At 32.2% G+C, this 13,279-nt stretch overlaps 1 protein-coding gene across 1 annotated transcript; it reads right to left on the reverse strand.

The window, feature by feature from the left end:
* Positions 1-2,084: 2,084 nt before the first annotated feature.
* On the reverse strand, positions 2,085-6,921 carry LOC122587048 (BTB/POZ domain and ankyrin repeat-containing protein NPR1-like). Its single transcript, XM_043759118.1, has 4 exons — positions 6,099-6,921; positions 4,861-5,614; positions 3,223-3,420; positions 2,085-2,657 (listed from the first exon to the last, which is right to left on the reverse strand). The coding sequence occupies exons 1-4, from the start codon at positions 6,657-6,659 to the stop codon at positions 2,395-2,397; spliced, it is 1,776 nt and encodes a 591-aa protein (XP_043615053.1). The 5' UTR covers positions 6,660-6,921; the 3' UTR covers positions 2,085-2,394.
* Between the last annotated feature and the right edge of the window lie 6,358 nt (positions 6,922-13,279).

The raw sequence follows: 13,279 nt of genomic DNA on the forward strand, positions 1-13,279 counted from the left end.
TAATAAACATGAAATTATATTAAAGTGTAATGTAAGGTAAGACCATAACAACTACTCGTATTATTTTTGCAAACTGATATGTAATCCATTAGAATTTCATCACATTCATTCAAAATAAAATACTTTAGTAGAATTTAAGTCATCAAATAATGAAATTCGTAAAAGATGAAAAGCTTTAAAGACAAACCAAATTAAAATTACAATTAGATTATAAAAAACAAATCTATTATTCAAATTTAAGTTAAATTCAAAATGTCTTCATGTTTATTTTTTCGAAAAAGTAAAATCACCTTATAGTAATTTAAAACTCAAAATCACTTGCAAAAGCAAATAGTATAAAAATGGTGACATTGGTATAGAAAGTTTATGTCAATCAAGATTAAATCAGAATGCTAACACAACAACATTTATCTAAAAAAAAAATTGTTCATATTGAGATAAAAATAACCAAATAAATAACATATAGAAAGGTAAAACTCGAGTTCACAAATAGAAGCGTTAATACAAAGCTGAAATGAGAAATAAAAAAAATCATAAAGATGTTGATTGGAGAAAAAACCAACTTAGATGATGATGATGATGATGAGGATGATGAATAAGGTATAGAAAAAGAATCAAAAATAAATAAAAACGGAATTTGCATATCTCATACGAAACTTCAAAAGTGTGTTTCTTTGAGTAGCTAATATCACATTCATAGATATATGATTAATATCAGATTAATACTAAAATAATTAGAGGAGGGAAACAAAATATTTGCCAAATAAAACAAATATCTCACGTTAAATAATATCTTGGATTTTTAGTTTTATTTCATTTTTTTACATAATTAAATTATTGGCAAAAAAATTATAAAAATGCCACATAGGATTAAGGCTTATGTGTCGATATTATAAAATAGGTTTAAAAAAATTTCTATAGGTTTTTAACATTTTGCCCTCTTTTAGATTTATTTTTCATAAGTTTTCTAAGTTTGCCCCTTTTAAAAATTTTTTCTCATACCGCCTCTGTATATATGTATAATATATATGCATTTGAATTGTCAAAGATGGAATCCAAAGACTAAAGAGTATGGAAGCTGTGTCACGTGAAAGTGTGGAACAATTAGGCCATAATATAAATAAATATTGTATTTTGTTTTATATATAACACCTCATTTTCCTTTTAAAATAGATAAAAATAAACAAAACTTTATGTAAAATACAGATATTATATAATTCAAAAATATAGTGTACTATGTATATACCATATTTCCATCAATTTTTAAAAGTATCCTATCTCCCCACCTCGCCAATCCGATCTCGATCCACGGTTTATACAACCTTACATGTAACTACAACAGTTAAGGTATAACAGTTCTAACTAACGTAAAATAAGTACCACTTTGTAAATTGTCGTTATCACGACATATCACACTTTGCAAATTTTTTCCGCCGCATTATGCGGGCACTATCCTTCGTTATATAAAAAAATGATTTTTTATTTTTGAAAATGTTGAAACTTGTGCAATATTTACATATAATACCCCTTAAAATATTTTTATTTACACTACACCCTTAACATTAATAATTAAATTACACTATCAATTATTTACATTTTGAAATATCTCCATTAACCCTTTATATAAATTACCTTTACATCAATAATTTACATCACTCAACACCACCTCCACCACCACACCATCGTTGACCACCGTCACATTACGCAAGTATCACATTCTTTCAATAGATTTACTACAACCATGCATTACTGATTTATACAACCAACTGTAAAACTTATACATTGTGATACATCTATAAAAAAATAGTGGTAATAATTTCACTTCCCTATGTAATAATGTTTAATAGCTAGTTAACTTGAAATTGGTGCGCGAAGAACAATTCATGTAAGTACTTGAATCCGCGAATATCACGTTTGTTTGACATTCCACATTCGTAGTCTTTCTTATGGGAATGTCAAGCCGATTGTTATAAAACTGCAAGACCCATAGGATACAGTATAATGTATGTATAGCTGCTGATGGATATTCACAACTCAAACCCCCCGTAATGAAATTGGTGAAAATGCAACCATCACAAGGGTTATGATTAGAACCACTTTATTTCAAAAATAAAGGTCAGAATATCATTCTTCATTTCCTTCTCACAAGTCAAAAACATGCACATAGACATTATTTATGCACATACGTCTTTCAGTTAACCTATACAATATAACAGGTTACAATTGGAGCTACAACTCCGAATATAGTACTCAAAGCTCGACGTTTTTCAGACTCAAAAAGTCTCATTGCAAGACAAACTTTGAACCCCAGCCTGCGCCATAATATCTTCAGTACGTACGGTTTACCTCTGAGATTAGAATTAGGCACATAAGCGAGCATATATATAATGAGTGTTACGAGTATTTCCGTGATTTATTCTTTGCCCTGTGCGTGATCGTTGGGGAATGCATTGACGAAGACAAACTACCATGAAGTTCGGCTTTATCCTTGTTAAAGGCTCTTTGGACATCTTCTTTAAGCTCAACAAATCTAGTCTTTTTGATTTCTTGTTCTTCTGAGGTGCCAGTCTCGAGGTCAAACAGATCTTCTAGATCATCTTCCATAAACTTATCGAGAACTTCAGAACAATGAGGAAAATAACGCCTACCTGTGTCCACTGCATGCACACAAAAGAGAAACACTTCTTATTATCATAATGTCCATACTCATGATTTCTAGGTTTACTGGAACAATTTAGTACACCCATCGACCTACTTCAAAAAAAAAAATGCATTTCTATCAGCTAATAGATACTTGCCACATGCATATTAGAACAAAAGGGCAGCCACAAAACCAAAGAGATAACCACAAGTCATTGGTCATTTTTTTCCACATATGGCATGTAGAGGTGGCAAATTCCACCCATTTACTGATGAATGGTTGATTAGGTCATGTTTAACAGGTTAAATAAGATAGCAAGAAAAGGGTCAAAGAGTCAAATAGGTCAACAGACACCAAAAGTGGAATTATATTGTGTAACCAACGAAGTGATGTATATGTTGTATAAATTCAATATCTAATAATATATAAAAAAGTTTACAAAATTTGTACAGAAAATATTTAGTTTAACCAAATCCAGATTGGTTCAACCATCAAAAATGTTGGTTTGACCCAGAACCAAACCCACCCGACCTGTCAATTTAGTAACCTCTAGAAATTAGGAAATAGCAAGGAAGATTTACCTGTCTTTGTAAGGGCTTCCATTCTTGAAAGCATTCTCTTCTTCTGTACCAACGGTGTCTCGTTCAAATCCATTTCCCTCAGATTACCATTTGATCCTTTTGATGCCAATAAACCAGGATACTGTGAGGTTGTTTCAGCCTGCGCAATTTCCATGGCTAGTTTTGCTTCTGAAGGGAATAATAGTCGCGCAAGTGCCACTGCAAAACACATTATAAACAGAGTTGAGATATTTCTTTTTAACTGTAAAAGTATAAGAACAAAAAACACTCCAAAATATATTTTTAAGTATGGTTTTTCAATTCATGTGTCTTAGTCATTGCTTATCTGTATGTAGAGTTTTTCTATGTTTGCATTGCCAATTAGGGGGGGCAGAGTGGAGGGAGGGTTGGCGAGTTTATGGAGCCATACCGCCGGTATCACCACTGCTGGTGCCACAGGGTAGGCTCGGCGGTTTGGTGGGAGGGTGATATACCCGTGAAGCATAAATGGCGAGAGAAGGAAAAGCTTGACTGTTTGGAAGGGACCCACTTGAGTTTTCAGCTATTGGAGATTAAAAAACAAATAATTTTTTTTGCAGGTATTATATATATAGTTATATACACAGCATATATATATGTTCATGTATATCATGTAGAAGAAGACTCAAAGAAAGTGAGTGGTGGTGATGGCTGTGCATAAAATTATTAATATATATCTTTCACTTAGTCCCCTGGAATTAAATCTCATTACAAAGTTATTATTTTAGTTTGAAAATTTTAAATATAACCACTAATTTGTAGTATAAAATATTAATGTAATGTTATATTTTTAATATACTGTAAAGTTTGTATATTAAATTGTTTAGATTTTAATTTAAAAATAGGAAACAAAAAATAATAAATTTAGGAGGGCTGAAAAGGGTTGAGAGGGTTGGTTGGTGGGGTTGAAATGCTAAATTGAGTTGTAAGGATCTTATTGGTTGATTTTTGAAGGGTTGATAAATTTATCCCCTCCCACTCCGCCCCCCTTAGTATTCTGGGTTTTTCCAAAAAAAATATCATATATACTAATTTAAATAGGAAAGGAGATAAAGAGAAGGACTAAGTATACTCTCTGAGATTATGACAGTTGCAAAATGAATCATTTTCTGAAGTCATAATTAACAGTTATTTTCCTAATTGTTCTAGGAATAAATTCATGCCATTTGCAGGGAAACATTATTTATTTGGGTATATGAACAAGCCTCAACTGCAACTTATATTGGCATCGGTCATCCCACCTCAAGTTTCCAAAACTTCTGCTCATACCCTTTGTTTCACGAGTATAAACGTGACCATAAAGATTTGATCTCCATAAACAAATAGTTGTGCGACCCGGTAAAGGGGACACTTTTTCCAGGTTGTCTTATTACCCTTTTTCACAAGATGGGTAAAAGAGTATGGAACATGGAGTTGCATGTACTTTACTATAATCATGTAAGAAACAATTTACTAAATATGGTGTACTAAATTTGCATACAGATTTAATGTCCCTAAAGCTTCCCAATAAAAGATTATTTCATACAAAAATTCAGAGGTCATGCAAACTATTTTCCCACAAAGATCGAGAAATTTAATAGAAAAACTAATGGAAAAAATAAGCAATGGTAAGAAATTAACCTCGGTTTTCTAAGTAGAGTAACTTCATGTGCAAATCATCAGCCATGACCGAAGAGTAAACAGAAATATTTCCTATCATTGGATTCCTCTTAATTTCTCGCTCCAAAACATCGATACACATACGATCTTTATTTGTTTCTTTCCCTTGCTGAACTTTTAGATTATAATCCTTTGGCCTAGTCAATCTCCTGCATATGCTAACTGCAGTTTGCCCATCAACAGTAATATCCAATGCACAGGCCCCTTTGCTTAAAAGAGAAACAATAATTGATGGTTCTTTACGCATTGCAGCAACATGAAGCACCGTGTACCCCTGGGAGTTTCTAAGATTAACATCTGCTTGATTCAGATCAAGAACTTCCTTAGCAACTTTTTGATCACAATACAAAACCACATAATGAAGAGCACAAGCTTCATCCAATGTGATATTAGATTCATCTAAAATCATTTTCACGAGTTCAACATCGTCACAGTCTAATGCTTTATGAATGCTTTTAATTCTTCTTTCACGTAACGAGATTTCCGATTCAACAGTGTGCTCATCATCTTCTTGGGAGTTGGTGCGAACAGATTTGACATTTTGGGCAACTTCAAATGGGAGTTCTTTCTCAAGTGAAATGGAATCAAGGTTTGACCGCGCTACTCGATCTATGCACCGAGATAAAACATGTTTGAGTTGACAATGGAAGGCGACTGTAAGGATCGGGATCACGTCTTCCGCAAGAGCCTTGTCAACAAAGTTAAAAAGACGACGCTGAAAGTTTAGACACATCACAATCATCAGATAATAGAATTCCAATGCAGGTCAATACATGAGAATCCCTTGCTACATAGATGCACTATAATATATAAGGTAAGTATGAATAATGTTGATACGGTCCGTCGTTAGATGTTATTTACTGCAACTCGGTCATAGGGATTAAAAGTTACCAATGGTATAACTGAGGTGGCAAAGACAGGTTGGTTAAGATGACAAGACGGATATCGGACTAAACTTGGAGTGAAGTAGTACGGATCAAAAGCATTTTTTGGGAGGGGCCAAGTTCAATTGATATGTGCAACACAACTTTGGTATTATCTATACTAAAACTTATATATAAAGGAAGACAGGACCCTCCCCAGTCTCTTCATAGTTCCGCCTATAATAAGATACATTAAGACCAGAATAAACCTATTCATAACAAGGAAAATATAATGGGATTGCTATTCTAAAATGGTAATTGATGTAGAAAGCATACCTGAAAAAGTGAAACCAACTCGGGAACTTGAAAAATCGAAGACGCATACGTCAATTCAACAGCAAAGTTAATAGCCGGGCGACAAGCATCATGGGGGCAACTACCATCAACACAAGTTGAAACCTCAGGTGGAGACGATTTCACTTTGCCCGTATAAACATAGCTTAAAAATACAAGAAAAGCATCATATCCAACATTTCCATATGGCAACATTTCACTCATTATATATTTAGGCCTACCATCCTTGTCAACACAACCTTTACTATCTCTAAATAAATCACTAAAAAACTTACTTCTACTAGCCAATATACACCTATGGATGCCCACAGAAATGCCCTCAACTACAACTTCAGCATCGCTATAATTGTAATCGGAATCAGAACCACAGTCAGTCAATAGTTTCTCTAAGTTTGCACTTAATCTATTTAAGCTAATGATTTCAAGATTCGACCGTGGCTCAGGGGTCGAAGATGAAGGTACGGCCTGGCCGGTCGAACCATTAGATATGTGAGATGATGAAGTAAAGCTTAAGGATGATGATGGTTCAGAAGAATTTGCCATTAAGCTTATGAAAATTGTTACCCTCAGATTTCAAGAAAATAATTACAGTATATAGTTAAATCGCCAACATGAAGAAAAAGATTTGAGAGATTTAAAATGGCAATGTTACAAAGACAACATCAGGGAGCTGTCTTTTAACACACAAAAAAAAGGTCAAATCTTGATATTTCCATAGCCAAACAACAAGTCAACAACTCAAACAGATATTGAAACTACTAAAAATACAAGTTTTGGTATGATTCAGTCACAAAGCAAATACAATTAAATCAAACCCTTATAAATCTCTAAACAGATTAGAGGCAAAAAAAGAACATACCCCAAATAATAAATTTATGCCCACATGTAATATGAAAAAAGTTTCTAACTTTCTGCTATAGATTCATAGAAAAATAAAGACCCACATCAAGAATCTTGAGTAAATTTAATAAAAATTCAAACTTTATGCAAATAATCTATGACCATAACAAATGATCACTCAATAAGCTAAACCCGTGTGGAAAAATGATAAATTTAGCTTCAAGGAACAGTAAAAACTCGAGCTCAAACAATAAAAATTGATGATTGTTTTTTATTTTAGAAGCTTCACAGAACAAGCAAAGGTGTTGTGTGGGAAAAGGGGCAGGTTCAAAGAACATAAAGTTGACTAATTTCGTCTGTTTGCAAAAGAAATAAAGATAAGATCAGTAAGGAAATGTTGAAGTGACTAAGACGATGACGTCGGTATGGCTTGCCGCGTTTTGCATACGCATTGTATGACTTCACTTTTGCTTGTTAATATATTGTGAGGTCACAATCACTATTCCCATAGGGTTGGGAAAGTTATACCAATATAAATATGCTAATTTTGAACTTTAGATGAAGATTAAAGGTAATTTTTAAATTCTGACATTTGATTTTTATTTTAGAGTCAATATTTTTTTAATTTGACACAAGTTAAAATAATAATTTGAGAGAATCCTATCATTTCCATAAGGGGTGCAGTGTATGGCGGGTTGCACAACTTTATGGTCAAAGCTTGCGACGCGTTGCCGGTTGTGAGTTTATGGTTCAGCGGTATGACCAGAGGGTTTGACCAGAGGGTATGACCATAAGGGGTGCAGTGTATGGCGGGAATTTGACCGAGGGGACCACACATAAAGTCATCGTTGACAACTTCAAGCCTTTTGACATCGGTTCATGCGTTAGCGACAAAAGTGAGTATTTTGGTGTGACTCGTATGATTTTTAGTCATCTATGGTGTTATATCTAGTTTTTCATTATTATGTAAGATTTTATTGTTTTATCTAGTTTTTTAGCAGTTAATGGTGTTATTAATTAATTATGTAGTGAAATTATGATCTATTCTGTCTTATTAGAGTGGTTATTTATTTATATAATGTTAACAAAAAGAACTAAAATATAAAGGGGGAAAAAGGACACTTTCAATGAAAATATAAGGGGAAAAAAAGGATACTTCCAATGAAAGCCTCACTGCGTTCAAAGAAAAAAAAAACTCATTTATTAGTAGGATGCTATATGTCATTTGATACATTAAAAAGAAGCCTTACTCTTAATCTCTTATTTATATAAAAGTAAAGTCCATACAAAAAATGTAGCTACAAAAAATAAGCTAACTTAACACGGATGGAGATCCTATAAAATTGTTTTCAACTTTAATAATAATTAGTTAAAACCCCGTGCGTTGCACATTTATATATTATTATATAGAAATGATTCCTCGTAAACTATATGCAGTAAAAATAAGCATAGAAATTGAGGTGAATGATTACATATTATAAAGTAGACAATGATATAGTATCAAGTGCAAAAACCTAGTTAAGCTCACAATGAGTGTGTCCATATTATAAAATTTTAATTATTTACCGCACAAACTAAATAATTAAAAAATTAAATATGAGATGACCAGTATAAAAATGCATATCGTTTTAATTTTCAAATAAATCTATATTAAGCAATTTTGAGTAATACCATTTTAACGTATAAAAAAAACCTTTGAATAAAAAATATATTACGATTTTTGCTTTGTGATAATGTGTTATGTGTTATTTATAAATAATGTAAGTATGTTTATTTAGAGGAATAGTTATTTAATACCTCCTTAAAAATATATGAACTCAATCTGAATTACACATTTTTCTGCCTTCTAAAATTATAAAAATTCAACTAATTCATTCAAAATATTTTATTTATAATACCATACATTGATAAATTATAAAAAATATATGAGTGTTTTAACATTTCGTCCTTTTTATTATAGAGGCCATTTGATATACTTTCGACGATTTTTAATTTGCATATTTTGTTGTTTGTACTTCTGTATTTACACATGTGTAAAACATTTGTTTTCGCATGTAAGTTACTAAATGATCATACCTACACATCCATAACGTCTAAGAGCAGAGCCCGTCAGTAAGTGACGGAGCTATGACGGTTAAGGGCGGAGCCCATCAGGCAGGTTAACAATCATCGATCACCCTTGTGACCTATCACCCTCTATGACATAACACCCCACCAACTGCCCTTTATTAATCTATACTCTATTATAAAACAAACTACCATCTTCTTTTTTCAACTCTCTACCTTTAAAATACCCAAAATACTCTTAATTTTCAACACATTTCTAACTCACACTAAATCTATCCAATATATCCAAAAATATTTTCCAACCATATTTATCCAAACTATCTATCTCTTTCATTCATTAATTTAAATATTTCTACCTAATATCTCTATAAAACTTTTAATAAAATTATTTACAAGAGATACATCCATTAACCATAAAATAACTACACTACCATTAACATCAATTACTTTTAGATTAGTAATCAAATCGTTACCACCACCGCCACAATCACCACCCGTTGCAGCTACCGTCGTCGCATTGCGCGGGTACCCATCTCTTATCCTTAAATAAGGAGTTCGCTTCTTATTAAAACTAATTATTTTTTTTATTTAGCTATCATATTTCCACTTGAGTAAGGTATATAATGTAAAAATAAATTAAAACGTATATATATTTTATTCGACTGTTTTATTAATTTGTGAATAAAGAATTATAATTTTACGAACTATAAAAAAATTTTGTTTATTAAAAGTATCTTCGATTATATATTGAATAAAATTGGTCCATAAACAGAATATTAGGTCATTTATTTAGTTTTAGGTATAAATAATACTGGACGTTAATTTAGTTGACAAAAGTAAAGAAAAAGAAAAAAGAAATTTCTCAATGCCGTTTTCTACGGGTTTTGAGCTCCAATTCCTTGATGGTGTATGGAGAGGTTAAGATGTAGGCAAATCTTACCTCTACCTAAGTAGATGAAAGGACTAACTCGATAACTGAAAACACGAGATTTTTTTTTTTATACAGTAACTCCCCACTGCGCCGCAGTGGGAAACCTCGGCCCTACGGGTGCAAAACCCCCACTGCGCCGCAGTGGGTTTGGACAACTCCCACTGCGCTGCAGTGGGATCTTTCTGGTCCAGAAACTGTGCAGAAATCAGCAAGTTAACACTTTAATCAAACTTCAAATTATACAATTCACTTGACCAACTTTCATAAACTCATTTCCAGAAATTCCAATAATTATATAGACACGTTTTAAAACTTAATTACAACATCAACTTGTTTAAAATCTCGTAAACACCATCAATGGGTTATTTACCCATTTTGACACCATTTTTATCAAATATGCAACTATCCAAACTTCCAAAAGCTTTACATTTGATCGTTACAGAAACTTAACAAAAGTACGACCTTCAAAACTAAATGTACCAAGAGCCATGAGGGGAGGGATTTCTAAGCCTCTAACCAAAAGATTGTCATTCATCCATGAATGACCTAAATACCTCCAAGTCTTGCAAAAATATTTACTTCTAACACTTCAAGCTTTAATCAACAACTATTTCCTTCTTCCAGAACTACCTATAAAAGATAAACAACTAAAATATAAGCAAAGACTTAGTAAATATACTTGCATACATTTATGAACACGAAGGAGGACAAAGTACAAGGACTATTACATGTAACCTATGACACTGTCATGCCACATTTACATGTTCACCTTGCACACTAAACGCTATACATGGATCGATATAAGCTAAACAGTCATAACAATAAAAACTATCCGGATTCTTAGGCCCCGAAGGTTCTTAGGTCTCATAAACACTATGCCCCGTATGGGCCTACGCCAAATCAATTACCATACATGGATAAACAATCTTCAACATAACGTGGTCAATTGACCCAACGTATACATGAATGTATGCAAATATACTCACCTCCTCCGCAACTTGGACAATGACTTGATAAAAAGATAAAGCACACAACAAGCTTCAACCTATGATCATAACATACAATGTATAAGCTTACATTCACAACTTGACTAGCTCAACCTAGTCATACTCAATCACTAGCCTTTCAAAACCCAAACCCAACCCATTTGTCATTGAGTTTCTTTTATTCTCAACAATAACACTAGGTAGTTCAACCTACCATTTTCATCAACTTTTCAATAACTAGTAAAAACTCATCTTTTCTCATAAACTAGAATTATCACATTATAGCTTATCAATTTCTTAGCCAAACTCAATACATAACTCAATGACAAATTAGGTTATCTAAGGAATTGGGGAAAAATCATTCATAAATCAATTTCTAGCAAAACACCCAAATTTGAGTTACTCCAAGAACCCCAATTTCAAAAGAAAGATGAAAACTAAGTTAGGAGAAATCAATACCTCAACAATAATAAACTAATTCAAGATTTTAATTTGGAAATTCTTCTTCCCCTCTTTTCTCTTTGAAATTCGACCACCACCACCTTCCACCACAAACCCTAACTTTCCAATTTCTTATATAATTGGAGATGATTAATGGTATTGTTCTTGGATGAATTACTAGGAAATGTTTGATTGCATGGAAGAGTTAGGATTGATCTTTGAAAAATGATAAGAGAAGGTTTGAGAAGAAGAGGATTGAGTGAGTGGAAACATGACTCACAAGGAAGAGAGTTGGCTGGCACAACATGGGCTTGCCACGCCCCTGACTAAAATTGTGGGTATTTTACCCGCTATCCGCTAAAGTTCCAACTAAATTAACCCTATAACCAAAATAAAATACTAGGAAATTAATTTAATGTCAAAACTATAAAAAAGGGGTTAATTTCTTTACCTTAAAATTTTTGGGGTGTTACAGTAGAGACGCTGCTTTTATTTTCTTCTAAAATGGTATAAAAGACCCTCCAACCTTTGCATGGGATGAGGTTCGAACTCTTGACCTCTATCTCCATAGGCCAAAGTGTTTACCACTGATCCAACCACGCTATTTAACAAAAGTAAAGAAAGTTGATAGCAATTATTTATTTGCAATTAAATAAAAAGTTAATTATACTATATAAAATTTATGTATTGAATGAAAGCAATATATAGTATTTATATTATAGTTTTGAAAACATGATGCATATTTGCTCGGGTTAAGTATCTGAAAGTGTAAGTAACTTTTACATTTTTCCTATTGTGTGAATGTAACTTTCATTTGGTTCATTGTATGTAACTAACCCGCTAAATTTGAACGATTAATGTAAAATTTTTACGTTGACCAATCAAAAACTTCTATGTGGCATCTCATATAGTGTGCCACATATACACTTTTACATTAATCGTTCAATTTAGCGACTTAGTTACATACAATGAACCAAATGAAAGTTACATTCACACAATAGAAAAAGTGTAAAAGTTACTTACACTCCCAGATACTAAACCCTATTTGCTTGTGGCTTAGATGGCATGTACATCTTTTGTTGATGTCAAGCACCACGGTTCGATCCCCGTTGCTAACTAATTTTTGAATATTCATTAATTAATATATGATAAGCAAAATTTTATGTGGTTGCTGACTAGATGGTGATTTGTCAACATTTGAGAGAACATCATGTAGGAAAAAGATGATGTGGTGACACGAGAGATATGCCACATCATCGCTTTGAGATAGAGAATTATATATATTTATATATATATATATACTAGGTTCTTTAACCCGCACGATGCGCGGTTATTTTATAAAGTTGATTAAGATATTAACTAACAATTCTTATGTAGACATTACTAATTGTTAGTTAACGAAAACAAAAGTACCATTAACTATTTTCACACATCATGGGAAAGCAAATAATACCTTTTATTACGTGATTTCATCTTTTTGAGAAGCTTTTTTTCTAATTTTAAAATGAAATCTATAATATTAAATTAAAATACATAATAAAAAGATCTTATTATGAAACTATCAATAATTCTAACATTGATTAGTTGCTGTAATAAGTTTCTGAGCATACCTTCTTCATGAGTTGTAGAGTCCAAAAACACAATTGTTGAAAGTCGGCCGGTATGATTTCTATATAATGAAGGAATTACTATATCATTAAAGGTATAGGTATAATTCTTTTTATTTATGATATAAATATAATATATGATTTGATTTAATTTTGTCAAATATCTTTAGCAAACTAATATACGCGATAAATACATATAATCGAGTAAATTTGAAATTTTGTTGCCAAATAACATAGATCCGATAAACAATAAAATGCGGATACTTTCAATCTTTAATATTATAATTATAA

The sequence above is a fragment of the Erigeron canadensis genome, chromosome 2, assembly GCF_010389155.1.
Source record: "Erigeron canadensis isolate Cc75 chromosome 2, C_canadensis_v1, whole genome shotgun sequence".
Classification (NCBI taxonomy): Eukaryota; Viridiplantae; Streptophyta; class Magnoliopsida; order Asterales; family Asteraceae; genus Erigeron; species Erigeron canadensis.

What these genes read in the sequence shown, in the direction of transcription:
- LOC122587048 (XM_043759118.1), bottom strand. Translation starts at nt 6,659, where the DNA reads ATGGCAAATTCTTCTGAACCATCATCATCCTTAAGCTTTACTTCATCA. An exon ending in AGTTGGTTTCACTTTTTCAG is followed by an intron (nt 5,615 to 6,098) that starts GTATGCTTTCTA and finishes CTAAACTTTCAG; the next exon opens with CGTCGTCTTTTTAACTTTGT. An exon ending in ACTCTACTTAGAAAACCGAG is followed by an intron (nt 3,421 to 4,860) that starts GTTAATTTCTTA and finishes TGTGTTTTGCAG; the next exon opens with TGGCACTTGCGCGACTATTA.